General features: G+C 41.7%; 1 protein-coding gene across 4 annotated transcripts in view; it reads left to right on the top strand.

Moving 5' to 3' along the window:
• Positions 1-17,954, top strand: part of AMPH (amphiphysin) — a 210,789-nt gene that overhangs the window by 159,809 nt on the left and 33,026 nt on the right. For all 4 annotated transcript variants that reach the window (XM_072791618.1, XM_072791620.1, XM_072791619.1 and 1 more), the window contains exons 12-15: positions 8,661-8,777; positions 12,094-12,117; positions 13,756-13,779; positions 16,501-16,533. In XM_072791618.1, the coding sequence (XP_072647719.1) occupies positions 8,661-8,777; positions 12,094-12,117; positions 13,756-13,779; positions 16,501-16,533 (198 nt within the window). The remainder of the gene's footprint in view (positions 1-8,660; positions 8,778-12,093; positions 12,118-13,755; positions 13,780-16,500; positions 16,534-17,954) is intronic.

Here is a 17,954-nt window from a genome sequence, read left to right as displayed (position 1 = left end):
AGACAGCTTTGAAAGCAGAAGTGGCTCCGGCTGCAGCCGCTGCAGTGACTCAGTTGGCTGGAGAGCGCCTGCCCCCACACCTGGCTGGTCTTGGTGCACTTTCCATGGCCCTGGGGAGGGAAGGAAGGCGCCTCTCCATCCTGACCACCTTCTATAACCCGCTGGCTGGGTGTCCCCTCCCTCCATCAGTGCGCGAGGTAATTTTGACAGAACGAACCACCAGAGACCTGGTGGGGGTGCCTTTTTGGGCTTCACCTTCATTTATGTTGTTTTCTTTTCATTGAGTGGAGGCAGAAGGAAGTTTCTTTCTTTTCTTTTCTTTTTTTTTTTTTTACAAATCTGAAGCAACATGGCACTAGCAACGGACCACACTGGGTGACCAGAAGCATCTCCAGTGACTAAGTGGCTGTTAATCTCATATCACGATGTCAAGAGAGGGCGTGAGGCAGGGATTTATGTTTCAGTCTACTTTCTCGCTTATTGAGTATATAATCTAGCTTTATTTAAGATTACACAGTTGCTGCCATTCTCTGATGCATCTTGACAGCTTCCTCGGTTGCTTGTTCCTCTGCAGGTATCCACAGAACCAGTTTGTGTTCCTTCACCCCTTTTGGGTTTCATCCAGCAGAGTTTCTGAGTCAGCAGTTCTTGGGTGGGGGCCAGGAATCTGTATTCTTAACAAGCCCCCAAGCGATGCTGATGCCACTGGTCATGGGATCCCACTGTGAGAACCCCTGTAGGCCAGGATTTCCAAATTTATGGCCATGAACAAAGCACCCCAGTGAATGAACAGATTTCTTACAGGAAAATATCTAGCTGACTTAAGGATATGTCATGATTGACCATTTATAACTGCTCCACTTAAAAATAGTATGATTTGAAGTACTCCGTGTTTTGGGCTATTGGACTCACACATACGTCTGTGCCTATAATACCAGATGTGTTAATTAGATTATATGTGAGGCTACGTATTCTAAGCAAATGTGCTGTCTCATCAGGGCTATAATGTTTTAGACATGCACAGGTAAACGATGAAAAAGTTCAATAGAAATGCCAGGAGAAAATGAGACGCCAGCTGCATGGAAGCAGAGTATTGGAAGCTAGAAAGCCGAGATGTGTCTGCAAAGCATTTCTCCCAGATATGTGTATGTATAATAATAGGGAATACTCTGTTTTCAGTTTTGTTTTGATATTTTTACAAAGTTTACTAGGTCATTCTACATTGAATCGATTGGTTTCTGTCCCTAGTTTGCTGTTTTTATCCTCTGCTCAGTGGGGAAGAACAGGATTTGTATTAATTCCACCCAGAAGCTCCAAGTGTGGTGACTGAAAAAATCCTTACCTCTGATTTGTATGTTCTGTCCACCCAGCTCTGTTACAGTGACAGCCTCTCCAGAGTCCTGGGATTGAAAACAAATCCATCAGAAGGAGCCCTCTAAGGGCCCCAGACCTTAACTATATCATAGAATCTTCTCTGGGTGATATCCTTACCTGCTTCCAGGGCGAGGTCCACATGTCAACACCAAAGGGCTGACCTTGCTTCTCTGGTTGTGTGTCTACAGAAATGGAACTGCCAAAGGACAAACCCAGCCCCGTCTGTTTTCCCTTCTAAGAAACTAAATAGGAGGAAATCTCCTGTGTGTGTGTGTGCGTGCGTGTGTGTGTGTGTGTGTGCATGTGCTCCTGCATTATTTTTTTAAAACAGCATTTTCTATCTGGTCCCACAAGACACTGTAAAAAGGGGTTCCCAGTCATATGAGGCTGGGAGGGGCTGCATCTCCTTTGCTTAACATAGCTTATGTCAGCATGTTCAAGGCTCGCAGAAGTTCTGCAGCAAAAGCCCTATTTGTTTAAATCAGAACTTCTCAGTCTCTCCCTTTCCTCCCAAAGTACAACCTATTCCAGGGAAATGGGCGTTTTACTGAAACATGTTTAAAAAGGAAAAATTGAAAGATATAAGGTCTCTAAAAACCAAATTCATGGCATATAAGTAGGATTTTGACAGCTCAAGAGGAAAAAAAAGCAATTATATACACATAGGTATGTACACATGCAAGGTTGTTTCTTTTTCCTTCAGAAAATGTTTGGGATTGCTTTCTCATCTGTCTTTAATTAGATCTATGTTCACCCTCCTCTCCCATGAGGGCTTTCCTTAGGGGTTGTGGCCCTGAGCAGGTATAACCTGTTTGAGTCACTTGAAATGAGCATATCGGCAATGTTCTGGTGGCCAGTCTGATGGGATTCCATGCACGAAATGCTATGCTGGCCAGTAGGAGCAGTCTGCTCACCAGCCACCCTTTTGGAAACAAACCTGGCCACCACATTCCAGGACAGCTGGGTGGATGTGCATCCCAGAGTTCTGGGACATAGGATGGATGCTCCATAGAGAGTAGGGTCACAGTGTGGGTCCTGGTGCAGACTTGGGCGCCCTGACCATGGGATAGCATGGCTAGCCAAGCTCCCACCACCAGAAGAGGACTTAGAAAGTGTCAGAAGAGGTGCTCAAAAGGGTGGGAGCCCCCTGAGAGGCAGGGTTAGGGTCAGGGGCAGGTGACAGAGAGGAAGAAGTGATTACCTGTTTTGGGATTGTTTTTTCTTTTTCATAGCAGGTAATCCTCAGCTATTAACCTAAATCTTTTCCCAACAACAATGCTGCATATTTTCCCTCTTTCATATAATGTTCTTTACAAATCCAGATGGATTATCTTTCCTTAAAAATTTTATTTATTTATTCATGAGAGACACAGAGAGAGGCAGAGACACAGGGAGAGGGAGAAGGAGGTTCCCTGCGGGGAGCCCGATGCGGGACTCAATCTCGGGACCCCGGGATCACGTCCTGAGCCAAAGGCAGATGCTCAACTGCTGAGCCACCCAGGTGCCCCCAGACAGATTATCTTTTGACCATCCCAGCTTATTCCTCCAGGCCCACACTTACTGGGGACACCTGCTGTGCTGGGAGACAAGAGGACAGCACAGCCTTGAAGTCGCATGGCCATGGGCATCAAGTTAGCACCCTTAACTCTGGTACCCTTACATCTCTGCTTTCCAGCCAAGTGCTGCAGCTCACATTTCAAGTTCCTGAAATCATCCTATTTTTCTTAGCCAATCAAATGGAAGTAGATTTTCAACTTTCTCAGCAAGTTCACGAGATGGTCTTTTTTGGCGTGTGTGCTGGGTCCTGACGAGGCCATCCTGCAATCATGCACACATGCTCCACTCCCTCCCCAGGTATCTGTCACCTGGTTTTGACTATCGCTCTCACTTTCCTTTTCAACGTAGCATATTTCTGGACCAGCTGCCTCTTCTTTCAGTTGCTATTTTTTCAAAGTAAACATGTTCACATTCTTGTAACACAGAAAGAATTAGTAATATGGAAATTAGAAGGAAGAAAACAGTGCACTTCAAGCCCCGATTTGGTTGGTTTATTGCCCTGGGGGGTCACCCACGGCACCATTGGTTCCTTTGGCAGGCAGGGGTAGCCAAGCAATGCGGTTTATTTATCATCTGGGGCTCCAGCAATATTCTTAAATAATTGTGAGTTGGCCTCACCGCCTTCCAAGGGTCTCAGATTCCTGAACCTCTAACAATGCCTTGACTTTTTGCTCTCCCCCCCCGTATTGTAGTTTATGTTCTGCTTCTTAACAGAGCATCTCATGGTGTGAGTCTTTTTTGAGATTTTGTATTTTTTGAACATGGTTTGAGATATGGGTAGGGAGTGGTGGTTAGCTGGCACAGAGAGGCCAGCAGAGGAAGGGGAGAAGGGGGACGCAGAAGAAAGAGTTGGGGAGAAAGGAAGGAGATCACGATGGGGAAGCATGTGACTGAGTGTGTTATATGCAAGGTCTCGTTTGATGTAGTCTTGACATCATTCCTGTGATGTACAGGCCTTCATCCCTACTTGGAAGTTGAGCAGACCTGTCATTTTTCTGCCACACTCTACTATTCCTAGGACAGATGTGGAAAGCAGAGGCCTGTAGACCACACGTGCCAGCATTCTAAGCACCTCAGAGATAACAGATACTAGACATCCAGTACATTGAACAAATCATTTTAACTCCTTCTCTCCTTTTTTTTTTTTAAAGATTTTATTTATTTATTTGAAAGAGAGAGAGAGAACACGAGCGTGGTGAGGTGCAGAGGGAGAGGGAGAAGTAGGCTTCCTGCTGAGAAGGGAGCCCAATGTAGGGCTGGATCCTGGCACTCGGGGATCATGACCAGAGCCAAAGGCAGACGCTTAACTGACTGAGCCACCCAGGCACCCCTGACTCCTTCTCTTCTTAATGCATGTTCTCTAGAACGTCTTTGGGTTTTTGATACTAGCAAAGTTCTTCAGGTTGTTACATATCAGCAGTATTATTAAATTCCAAATGCTTTGATAGGAGGGTCTTCACTCAACCAGTTGAAGCATTGTTCATCCAGTGGTCAGCACAGAAGCTCACTGTAAGCACAGGCCTTCTCCATCTCCCCTCTGTCTCTCTTCTTGGTGCCATCAACTGTTGCACTCTTGCTTGGAGCGTATGCGAGGCCAGTGAGCAAACTCATGACGTGCTACACGAAGAATGGTTGTGCAATCTACCAACCTGTTCCAGCAACCAATCAACCTGGGAAAACAGTTCCTTAGAAAGTTTAGTTTGTTGTGTGTCAACTCATGAGAGCGTTTGCAGGATCATATAAATGTAGGTAGGCACGTGTAGCAAGTGTGATAACAGGGTAACTTTGACAAGTCTAGGTCATGGGTAAATGGATCTTCACTGTACTATTCTTTGAAAATCTTGTATAATAAAAGTTGGAGAATACTTGACAATGTCCTATGCAATCATTGAATGATTTCTCATTCTAAAATTGCAAATATAAAACTCTTGGGCCCTGGCAGTGTACTATAGCTATATATGTTTTAAGATTTTATTTATTTATTCACGAGAGACACACACAGAGAGAGACAGAGACAGAGACAGAGACAGAGACACAGGCAGAGAGAGAAGCAGGCTCATGCAGGGAGCCCGACGTGGGACTCAATCCCGGGTCTCCAGGATCCTGCCCTGGGCCAAAGGCAAGTACCAAACCACTGAGCCACCCAGGCATCCCAGTGTACTGTAGTTTTTACCATTACTCACTTTATAGCCATTACTCCCATTAATTGTGAGGTACCCATCTCTAGTGGTCTTATCACAGGCTTCCCGTCATAAAGTTAATTTTCCTTAAACCGCTGCATTCATTAGTAATGAAATGATAAAACTTTACTCACTGTTAGAATACGTAAGCTATTTTGTGACCCTTCAATGAAAGACATATCTATTATGTGGAAACTATCTCCCAGTTGGCCTTGCTTTTAGGAGCAAGGACCTTTCTTTCTTAAGCTTCCTTATCTGACCTCCCCTGCCTTCTTGGGAAGTTAATAAGTATCCTGCATAATATTTAGAATATAGTAAAAGTGCTCAAATACGTTAACTAAAAGAAGAAAAAATTAAAAAACTCTTGGGAAGAAATTGTACCTATGGTTTTGCTGTCACCAGGTTCAATGAAAGAGTGTGTTGCCATTAAAAAATCATTGTGAGTGTGCGCATGGGTGTGTGTCTGTGTGTCGGCCTGCCTGCCTGCATGCAGCCCTGGGGGATGGTTTGGAGACTCTAAATGTTTTATGTCTATGGCTATACATTGAAATCTCTGTTACCTGCTAAGCTTATAAGAATAATGCCTGGGTGGCTCAGCGGTTTAGCGCTGCCTTCAGCCCAGGGTGTGATCCTGGAGACCCGGGATCGAGTCCCACGTCGGACTCCCTGCATGGAGCCTGCTTCTCCCTCTGCCTGTGTCTCTGTCTCTCTCTGTGTCTCTCGTGAATAAATAAATAAAATCTTAGAAAAAAGAATAATGCCATAAAGGATGCATGATTGATACAAAAAAAAAAAACTAGTAAATTACAGAGAAGCAAAAAGTAAGTTTATTTTTATTTATTTTTTTATAATAAATTTATTTTTTATTGGTGTTCAATTTGCCAACATACAGAATAACACCCAGTGCTCGCAAAAACCAGTCTTACTAATGTACTTTTTGTCATGCCACAATTTTTTTCTCTTTAAATAGCGTCTGAAAGGTATATTTTCAGAAACTTGATCATTTTATATCAGTTTTATAACTTCTGATTTATTTCACTACAAATATAACAAAGATTTTCATGCTAATTTATTATATATCTCATCATTTTCAAGAGCAACAAAGCACTGTATCATGAGGTTGGGCCATAGTAGGTTTAACCAACCCCCTATCGTTAGGGTGTTTTCTTCTGTTAATTTCATTGATGTGTGATTGACATACAATTAATGGCACATATTTAAAGTATACTTTTTTTTTTAAATAGAGGGAAAGAGTGCAAGCAGTGAGGAGGGGTAGAGGAAGAGGGAGAGAGAGAGAGAGAGAATCTTAAGCAGGCTTCATGATGCAGGGTCTCTATCTCATGACCATGAGATCATTAACTGAGCCTAAATCAAGAGTCAGATACTAAGCCAACTGAGTCACCCAGGTGCCCTAAAGTATGCATTTTGCATTTTGATAAGTTTTGAAATACGTGTACACCCATGAATCCATCACCAGAATCAAGGTAATGAATATACCTGTCACCCCCAAAGTTTTCTTTGCATCTGTAATCTCTCCTGTTCCTCTCCACATACTGTACCCTCCAGGCAAATTCTCGGGGTGCCTGTTTGAGAGACGAGGGACCTGGTCTTAGCAGCAGCCTAGAATAGCACTGGCGTCAAAGGCATCCAGCTGTTGCAGTCCTGGCTTGGCTGCCTTGCAGCTGAGGGCCCCAGGAGAACAGCTAAGCTCAATGAGCCCATTCTTCTCATCCCCAGATGGAGAAATGATGCTACCTCCTGCTTGAATTCTGTAAGGATTAGACAGGGCCGGTGAAGTCCGGTGAAGTGAGGTTTGAGGAATCTAGTAAGGTCATTATTTGAAGGCAATAGCAGTGTTGTAGGGTTGTCATCATTAGACTGCAGCAAAATACCCTAATCTGAGTTAATATTTACATGTATAAAGTTCTCAGAACAGTGCCTAGCCTATTCTAAGTGATATAGGTGTTCAGAAAATTTTAAAAATAAAACTTGTATCAGTATAAATGGTGAAAAACAGAACCCAAGTAGATTTTGAATAGAGGCCAGAGGATCTGTTGATAGTTTTGTGATTGTAATTATTGAAGAAAGAGGGATCTCAGAAGAGCACTAACCTTGTGAAATTTTTTAAAGTGTCTAAGAATAATCATGCTGCAGAATAGATAGCTCAAAACCAATAGCATGATATTTAAGCAGATTTCCTACTACAATAAGTGTGGATATACTAAAAAAATGTATTATCTATTAGGCCCCAAAGCTTACATACAGTTTTAAATTTTATGTCTATGATCAATACTAATTAAAAGAACTCTTGTTCTTTAAGATCTTTCTCTAGAGGGCACCTGGGTGGCTCAGTTGGTTAAGCGTATAGCTTTTGATTTTGGCTCACATTATGATCTCAAGGTGGTGAGATTGAGCCCCATGTTGGGCTCCTCAGTCAGCATCAGTCTGCTTGAGATTCTCTCTCTCTCCCTCCGGCCCCCCACTTGTGCATGTACGTGTGCATGCACTCTCTCTCTCTCTCAAAAATATAAACAAATAAAATCTTTCTCTGAACATCCCTCTTCTTATATATGCTTTATCCGTGATTGATCTTTCGATTTCTAGGCAACAGATGGTCAAAATTGAAGTTTATATCAAACATCAAACACATGTAACTTGATTCTGTGAAAACTGACCCAGTTCTCTTCACTGTGATAGTTTATGGAGACTTTATTTCAGCTCTGACCCTTACTGTGTAACTCAAGCCAGGGTTAGGCTAACCTCAAGCCCATGTTACTTTTTTTTGTGTCATGATACTACAATAAATGAAGACGTATTAATGTTCAGTACTATAAATGTTTTGCTACTATCATAGTAGGATTCTTATCCTATGTCTTCTTCTTTGTCTTAATGTCTTTCTAACCTAGGAATGTTATTTTCCAGTGAATGTTGGGGAACATGGTCCTCTCCTTGCCTCTTTCTCTTTTACTCTCCCTCCTTCATATACACAGTTGAGACCAACACATTATGAATGAAGAATGATTCATATGATAACTAAATCAAAGGATAGGGCCCCTCTGAGGGGAGGCAGGTGGATATAGTCACAGTAGATAGTGTCCTTTCCTTTTTTACATGCTAGCTTTGCAGGGGACATCACAGCAGGGGGCTACAGTCATGGGTCTAAGCCTTGGCCCATTTTATTCATCCAGCTATCTGTAATTTTTGATCTGAGATTTCTGAATTAGCAGAGGAGAGTCCTTGGATCTTGGTGGCATCCGGAATCAGGATATAACCTCTCAGACTTTCTCTTCGTTGGCCAGATTCGGAGCTAGACAGAGGAGAGGAACTATAGTCTGGGTCATATTCCTGGGTATCTTAAATTATAGTTGATTATTTCCAGAGTTGCTTATTTCCCTCTTCATCACATTTAGCTGGCGACTCTGGGAGCTTACTGGTGAGCCACCTAAATGGTAAACTATCAGAACTGCCTTGGGGACATTCGGTGGTGTTGAGAGTCATACATGGATTGTATCATAAAATCCCATATTTTGTTTTATTTGATTTCAACAGAATGAAGTCCCTGAGGTGAAGAAAGAGGAGACATTGTTGGATCTGGACTTTGACCCTTTCAAGCCTGAGGTGGCACCTGTAGGTTCTGTTGGAGTGACCCACTCACCCATGTCGCAGGTATCCAGTGGCGGTTCGGATGTCTGGGGATGATATTTTATAAACTTTAATCAGCTCTGTAGGGCAGCAGCTGCCTGTCAGGGACCACTGTCCATTCCAAGTGACTATTCATTTTTCTTTGGGATTGACAACTGTTCCCTAATGGGAAGGAAGTATAGAGGGAGGACCCTATCTATATCTATCATTCCAAATGTCCCCCTACCATTAGCTCTCTCTAGCCATAGAGCTGGGACAGTCACACAATCCAGTTTGCCCAGGAATCCTCCATCTCAGAGTAATTGTCATTATTAGTATTATTCTGCACTCGGAGTGTTCAGCTTTGGATAATATATGTCGTAGCTTCTTCAAATGAAGCTCTTTCTTTTGGCCCTGGGCTTGGTCTTCTTACTTATTTTCTGTACTTTCCTTCCTCAGCGTTTTGCAGATTAAAGCTCATTAGAGATAGCTTGAAATTATGCCCCAAGAGAAAGCTTTTCCAGTCCTGATAGTTTTTAACTCAATGATGTTGTTCCCCTCCACACTGCAGAAGCTTTCCTTGTATGATCTTGACAATGGCCAGAGTAGACCTTGCTTACCCAGCTTGTCCTTGCTCATTGCTCTCCCCGCCCGCCCCACTTTCCCCACTTCACTAGTGATTTCTAGCAGTTCTCCAGTTCTCCAGCAGAGGGAATCTGCAGGTGGGCTCTGTGATGACTTCTGGATGATTTCTCTGTGGTGGGCTTTCCTTACAGTTCTCTATGCTCATGAAAGGAGGTTAACTCAAAATTGGCTGAACAGAAATTGTTTATATCCATATTTTTGATGTGCTTGGGGGCTCACGTTTGAATTTGACCACATCCAAAGATGCTAGAAAAAAACTTCAAATGAATTAATGAAGGTGTATTGTAAAACTGAAGTTGAGGATTGAGACCTAGCTCAATTTTCTGGTCTTGAAGTCTTCTTAATACCTTACAGTAAGCCACTATCACCTCAATATAAACCTCAATAAATAAAGCTTCTCCTAATCCATGCTGAATTCCAGAATGTGATTGAGGTTCTAAAGGCCTACCTGTTGTAAGACGGGAACAATAAAAATCAAGCAGGTAAATAAAGCAGGTAATTAATAAGCAGACCAGATACTAGCCTTAAACGTACTTTGCAAAAAAAATGGGTCTCTTAGATAAATGTTTCAGAAAGTTCTTTTAGCTCCCTTTTAAAAGGAGAGTCATGATAATGAATTAGAATAGTAAAGGCTCCAAGAAGTTCTGCAGATAAAAGAAAAAACTGTTTAGACTTGTTTAACTTAGAGTTTTCCAAATTTGTTTGGCCACAGAAACCTATTTTAATGAAGGTTTCTTAACAGTCATTGGAATGTTGTCTAAAACATATTGGGGAAATGCTAATATAGTAATTGTCAGCAAGTTTGAGGGTTCAGCCCTGGTGACCAAGGAAAGCAGAAAACAAATTCACATCTCATTCGGAAGCCTTCCCTGTTAGAGCTTTCTCGTTGTGCAGGATTCATGGGACTTGTCTGCCTCACTCTCCAGCGTTCGCTGCTCTATGGCAGAAGGCAGTTTCTGCACCGTGTGCCATTCTGGTCGTGGATGCAATTCCACAGCCTTTCTATCTGCAAGTTTGACTTGAGAGAGAAACTTCTCATGTATCAATTCATGATTAAATAAATCCCCAGATTGGGGAAATTTGTGTAGATTTAAAACTAAGATTCAGAATCTAAAAAAAAAAAAAATGACTTCGGTTAAACCTTCAAAAGTCTTTCTTCTGATGAAAATGCATCACTGCAGTTAGGAAAAGCCATGTGTGCCCTGTGTTCTCCCTCAGGCCAGGTACTAAACTACCCTGGTGTCCTGGTGGCTCTAAATTGAGTCACCTCATGGCAGAGTCATCCTGTGAGCTGGCTCTAATCACATCTCCTTTTGACCAAGGACAGTCTGAGGCTGAGATAGCAAAAAAGAACAGAGCCATTAGATTCTGCAGGCCTTCATTTCCCTTCACTCAGAATGATCTCCCTTGCCCATCGCCTGACCTCGTGTTTTAAATGGATGTTCTTGCTGCTAGCAGAACACCTCACCTGTGATCTCCACAGTGTCCACATGAGTTAACACATCCTTTCATGATTCTGAGGACTGATAAACATGACGTCTCACATTGCTGCCTTCTTTTGGGGAAAATACCAGTGCTGTCTGCATATGGAGTAGCTTTTAGGGGCTGTCATTCTTAAGCGGCTGGGATGCAAGAAAACCCAAACCATCTGAATAATCAGAAAGTACATATTGGTTGCAGAAGGAATCCACATACAAATAACTGTGGCTTTCCGTTTAGCTTTTCTACTCTCCTTTCTTAGCCATTTGACAGCTGGGTGCTCACCCAGAGACCAGCCGGGCTGCATAGAGATGCAGGGTGGCTGGGGTGGTACAGTCAGAGCAGGCCCAGATTCAAAACAAGTGCGTAAACACAGATCTATTCTAGTCACAAAGACAAAGGCAGTAAGGATGTGGCTTTACCAGCAATTCACAGCCACAAAGGAAATGAGAAAGAAGAGTCTCCCTCACTTTCCCAAATGAACAGCAGAAATCACTTGAACCATCTGGATCCATTCCCCGGGATCAGTGAGCTTTATAATTAAAATGGCAGTAGTAAGTGTATAATTAATTCATCCATATGCGTGAGGGGGCACCCTACTATTTTGCATGATTATCTATTAATTGAGCTCTATTATCATCTAATTCAGCATATTGAAGAACTCTTTTTCTGGGGTTTATTTACCATTCAAACTGGTCATAATGTATCCTCTTGGTGGGAGGAAGAGAGGAGGTACATCAGTAATGATTCAGAGCTGCATGTCTTCTAAGATGTGAGAAACTCTAGGATCTGGACACCTTGTACTTCATTTTAACTGTGTGTGTGTGTGTGTGTGTGTGTGTGTGTGTGTGTGTTACAGTAAAACCATTCATCATGTTTCAGATATGACTTTCTACTTGTGTAGTGAAAAGCAGACTGAGTAGTCCTTTGCTGTCCAGTGTGGTTGCCACAAGCCACATTTGGCCATTCAAATTCAAATTAAATAAAATTATGTAAAACTTAAAATTTGGTTCTGTTACACTAGTATATTTCAAGTGCTCAATAAATGCATGTGACTAGTGGCTGCCATATTGGATGGCACAGATAAGGAACATTATCACCAAATAAAGGTTTTTTGGACAGTGCTGTACAAAATGTTTCAAAAATGTTTCATTTCAAGAACTTTTGTCACCTTAGTACTTTTTACGTGCTTGAGATTTGTATACTAACCATACTTTTGTTTGTCTGTTGCTTTCAGACGTTGCCCTGGGACCTATGGACGGTAAGAATACAAAGAGCTTGTATTTTGATGTACCTAGATCCCTAGAAATTTGGAGACCTTGTTATTTTTTAATTCACTTGTGGATCGAAGAAGACCTAGGCATTTTTAATGATAACGTAGTCCCCTAGAACTATCTTCAGCTCCCTGATGGTCCCAAGCATTACCAGCACCTGGAAACAATGGTGAGGAAAAGAGCGTCAGTGTGCCAGATGCCTGGACAAGCAAGAATTCGGTGTTAGGCCCTTTTATGCTTCTTCCTGTGATTACTGGTGGCTCCTGGAATGTTGTAGTGAAGGACAGGCACATTTTTTGTTGCTTTTAAATAGAATAGAAGAAAACATGGATGAGAAAATATAAGGGATAGGCTACTCTGCACAGGGAACCACTTTCTCACTTTATTTCCAATGAAGCTTCATCAATAAGAATTTGAACTTTAGAGCCAGGCAGCCCTGGATTAGAGTCCAGACTCTACCTCTTATAACAATATGACTTTGAGCAATTTATGAGTTTCTTTCAGCCTCCATTTTCATCATCTGTAAAGTAAGGGTAATGACATCTACCACAGAGGGTTGTGTGAGGATTCAAGTAATATTTGTAGAGTGCTTAGCCCCACATCCAGTACATACCAAGAAAAGGTAGCTGTTGCTACTAATGGTATGTATTCTGCTAATCTGATGTTGCAAGGATGAGCATTTCCAGAAATTAGATGTGGGAAAAAGACACAAACAGAGCTTTGACTGAAAACATCTTTTATAGTGGCCTGGCTTTGCTTGTATAATCACAAAAGGGGATATATGGACTGACATTCAGGACATTTGAATTCTAGCCGACTCTGTTAATTTTCTTGAAGATCAAGCATTGTCCATGCTAATGTTTTATTATTCCAGTATTTCATATCTTTATTGGAATCATAATACATTTTTTCTGTCCTAGCTAGGAAGGGTATGGGGAGGGCGAAGGTATCATCTGGAAGGAGCATGGAATATTTCAGAGGACAAGCCTGCTAAGAGTGGTAGCAATGACAAAATTACAAAACGGTAGCTCCCTAGACATAATTGCTGGCATTCCTTGATCCTCTCAGTCTTCCCATGTTGTCTGTTTGTGTACAGACAAGGCTTCTAGGTTTGCAGGGAGAACATGAGGAGAATAATCCCATCAGAGTGAGTAGTATCAGACCACTCTCTATATGAACACTATCTCAGAGGCAGAAGCAAGTGTAGGGTGAGTTTAGGGAACATCTGTTCTGATTCTGTGTCAGAGCATCTGATATTGTGTACTTTTGTGGCTGCTAGGGCTTGAACTTATTCCGATGTTCTCAGGTTTGCTTATTTATTTGAAACTTTGCATTTCAGAGTCTGCTAACACAGAAGTCTTATAATAGCCCTGAAACATCCTTGTTGACTAGAAAATGAGAGAGGCTTTCTTCACGTTTCGATTGTGTAGTCTTAGACGGTATAGGAACAAAACTCATTTCTATCACAAAACAAGCTGTAAAAATTAATCTTTAACCAGTAAAAGTCACAGCTTTCAGGAGAATGTTGACTGTGAACAGCATGGGATTTTAATGTGCTAGGGAATTTGCTTCTTTTGTATTATTAATATTATTATTATTAATTATCCTTTTTTCCCCTCAAACAGACAAGCACTGATTTGGTACAACCGGTAGGTAAATATCCAGAATATTCTGGATTTAAAAAAAATATTTGTTATACATTATATACATGGATAGTATATAGGATGAGCTTTCTTTTCTCATAGCATTGCTAGTCACAGATTTAACCTTAAGCCATTTAATTTATAAGTTCTCTAGTTTGTTTAACTGGTGCTACCATACTGAATAGCTTTGTGTTTCTCATCAAATCTTACCATGATCTATTTCATCTTATGTTTTTTTTCCTTTGCTCTTCTGCATACTCTAAAGACTGACTCTTCAAAAAGTCTTTCCCTGTGTAACCTGATCATGGAGGAAACTCCAGAGAGTGGGTTGGCCGAAGAAATTCAAAGATCTCAAATTGACCTAGGTGCATTTATTTGGGGCCCTGATGCTAGTACAGAGAGTGTCAGCCAGGAAATTACCCAAGGTGGGTCTCAGGAAGACTCTTCATGTCTCTCTGAAGCAGAGCAAGACATGGGATTATCTACTGGAATTCCTCCTTCTGCTGACTGGCACACTGTAGCTGAACAGGGTGAGGATGTCATGGGGCCAGCCCCTCCATGTGGAAATGAACATCTGTCCCCAGAGCCTATGCCTGAGGCTGAATTTGCCATAGCCGCTGGTATGGAGATGGACCAGCCTCATGACTTACCTGCCTCAGAGATGGCAGCCACAGAAACTGGTGGCCTGATCAAAGAAAGTCAAGAAGAAGTTAAACAGTCAGAAGAAGCAGAAGAGAAACAGAAGGTAGAAGATTCTGTGTGGGCAGGTGTGGAGACATGTGAAAAGGTAGACACTAGAGCTATTGATACCAAGGCACTAGAAAGTACAGAGGCATTTGGAGAGAAAGCATGTCGAAGTGCAGGAGACAGGCTAGTAGATCTTCTTAAGACAAAAGGAAAGCAAGACCAGGAGACCTTAGCCATCAATAAAGAGGAAATGAGGAAAGATCCAAGAGCTAGTTGTAAGGAAAGTGAAAGGACCAGTGAAATATATTTTGATAAAGCTGATGTATTAGAAGAAGACCTAGAAAGAGTAGATCTAGCTGCCAAATTTAGTGACAGAAACCAAAGACTAGATGAGGGGAATCAAGTAGAAATAAATAATTTTGAAATTATAGAGGGCTCTGGAGCTAAACCCACCCATCACACAGATATTTTGAATCGATGTCTCCAGACTGATTCTGTATCTAATATTGAAATTGCCAGCCCTGAGGGATGGGATTTAACTAGAAAAGACATAAGGAAAAATTTAATAGATCCTCCTAACCATGATCACTCAGGACAAGGCAGTGAAGATGCTGAAGAGATTCAGCATGAGGCTGTGTTACATATTCCTGGGGTTGACAGGAATGAAAGTCAGGCTATTGTTTTATCAAGAAAACATGAAGTGACAGCTCCTTCTAGGACAGATCCTAGTTATTCTCTGGGAACTAATGCAAACAGAAGAGATTGGTGTTTATATAAGGCAAAAGACTCATTAATAGAACAGCCTGGGAGTATGGTGACTGGGAACTGTAACCATACCATTAACTTACCAACAGTTGTAAAAACAGACTCTTGGGCAACAGATCCAGGTCAAATCTGGCAGCCAAGCTTGGATTCAGCAGTGAATAGTATGGATATGTTAGAATTCTCTGGTATACCAGATGGCCAAGCAAGTAGATTTGCCAATTTGCTTGATCCCATTAACCACTGGCCTATCAGAGATACAGGAGGCTTAGATAATTGCTGGGAACGTTTAGATACAGTTGAAGGTGAGAGAGGGCTGGCGGTGAGCTTAGCAGCAGATGTATATGCTAATTGCTGGGAACAAAGCCGAGAGGTAGCTAGACCATTGGTTCTGGGAGCATCCCACAATGCTAGCACCGAGAGTTCTGCTAGTCCCCAAGACAATGACATCAGCAACTCAGATTTATCTGAAGATGAAATTGCTAACCAGAGATATGGATTGTTGTACCAAGAAATAGAGCCTGATAAAGAAGAGGTACTTACCCCATTACGTAGTATAGACTAGACAAAGACTTCTGTAGGTTCTGTTTTTCCTCATGTTTCCACCTACTTCATTATCCATCCATCACTATCTTCTCTGAGGCCTGCGTCATCTCCTTGAAATCTGTGCAAACCAAATACAAATAGGTTGACAAAGAAAAAGAAAATACAGAAAGCAGGATGTTTGTGTTGGAACTAATGAGTCTATTTTACCATCCCACTAGTTGTGTTTATTCTACTTTATATTTACTATTCAAGCACTAAAAATACGTAGAACAGACTAATTTACTCATCTCAAAGTGATTCTACAGCATTAAGAGCACATGAAATGCTTTTACCCAGGCCCCCTGAAACCATAGACTCCTAATAGCTGTTTATCCAAATCATGTATTAAAGAAATAGTGAAAATACTTCTAGGTTGTATCAGCAGCCTATAAAAGGAGGTATTTAACGCCTCATGGCTTTTCTCTGGAATCATCTCATTATCAAGAAAGTGGGCTTTGGTTAGCACTGAGCCACATGCCAGCAATAATTGCAAAAATAATCTTTTTTTTTGTCAGCCTATTTAAAATAATACAGTATGGCCTTTTGCATTTCCTAAACACTTTCATGCACAGCAACCTTTTGTATTATTTTAAAATGTGTGGTGGTCTTCACTTTCCAACTTGTCTGATGGATATTTACTGATCCCACAAAAATGGTAAAACGTAACATACTTTCATTTCCCTTTCTGTTTAGGCTTCTGGTGGTACATTTAATGGATTCACCCAGGTAAGAGATCAATTTGCTGGCACTATCCATCTGCTGAGAATGATGCAAATTGTTAAAATATGGACTTTGGTATCACTGGTGTAGTATAATGGTCAAGCAAAACTTGACCCTACGACTTTCAAGTTCAATAACGGAAGCAGTAATAGTGGCAACATTGTAGGGTTGTTGTGGAGTCAATGAGGGACGCCTGGGTGGCTCAGCGGTTGAACATCTACCTTCGGCTCAGGTCTTGATCCCAGAGTCCTGGGATTGAGTCCCACATCAGGCTCTCTGGAGGGAGCCTGCTTCTCCCTCTGCCTACGTCTCTGCCTCTCTCTCTGTGCCTCTCATGAATAAATAACAAAATCTTAAAAAAAAATTCAGTGAGATACGTATGTGGAGCAAAGTTAGCACAGTCGCCCGGCACCCACTAAGTGCTTCTTGGCTGTACTAGCTATTAATTTTGTTAGCCCTGCCATGGAATTATGCTGATTCTTCTAATAGAAATGAGAAGTTGTCCTGATCTGAGAGATCTACTAGATTCAGAGGTTGGAAAAGAGGAGATAGGATTATTTTGAACCAATGAGATGAGTCTTTAGAAAATAAAAATGGTTTTTAGGTACCTCCTTTGTGCAGATTCATATTCAACCTTACCTTTTTTCAGTCGTTCTTTAGGAAGGAGCTATTTGAGGATCAGAAATCATAGATTGGCTCTGATCAATAAGGCAGAATTTCCCTTGGGTGTCTGTAGAAGAGGAGCCACAAGATGGACTGTCCCCTCACTCTGTATGCCCCAACAGATGGATAGTTGTAACCCATGTAAAGGGCAGTCCACACAGCTCTTAAGCTCATGGAGTAAGTTCTGAAAACCTGGAAGGGAGATTTCAAACAGAGGCTTGTCTGTGAGGAGTGCTTGGCCTCAGAACATTAGAGATGAACAGTTTCTAATTTTAACATTGAAAATTTCTGTACTTAAGAGTTTGACTACTTTCCCCCATGTTACCTATAAAGTGATAACATCCGCCCACACCCACATCCAGAGACAAGTAGACACACGGGGGGAGATGATAATTAATGTGTCTCTTCAGTCTGCATGAATCTCTTTTGAAGGTCACATCATAAGAATTGTTACTCATTTCTCATTTTTTAAATGTGGATGTCTATCAGTTATAAAGGCATCATGTAAAGAGTAAACAAAATTGTATGAGAGCATTTTATAGAAGTTCAGACTATCATATACTCCCTTCATTTCCTGTTTCTTGGAGGTAAATACTTTTACTCCTTTCACCAGATTTTCTTTTTTTCAGCCACATGTGTGTGCATAACTTGCTTATAATGCTACTTCTTGGTCTTTAAAGCATTATCTATGGACTCTTCTCTCTGGAAGGTGCAGATCTAAAGTGCCTTCAGATGCCCCCTCTCGCTCACTCACCCTCCCTCTC

The sequence above is a fragment of the Canis lupus genome, chromosome 21, assembly GCF_048164855.1.
Source record: "Canis lupus baileyi chromosome 21, mCanLup2.hap1, whole genome shotgun sequence".
NCBI classification, from domain to species: Eukaryota; Metazoa; Chordata; class Mammalia; order Carnivora; family Canidae; genus Canis; species Canis lupus.
The sequence above is the reverse complement of the archived record's forward strand: the minus strand, read 5'-3'. Positions and strand labels throughout refer to the sequence as shown.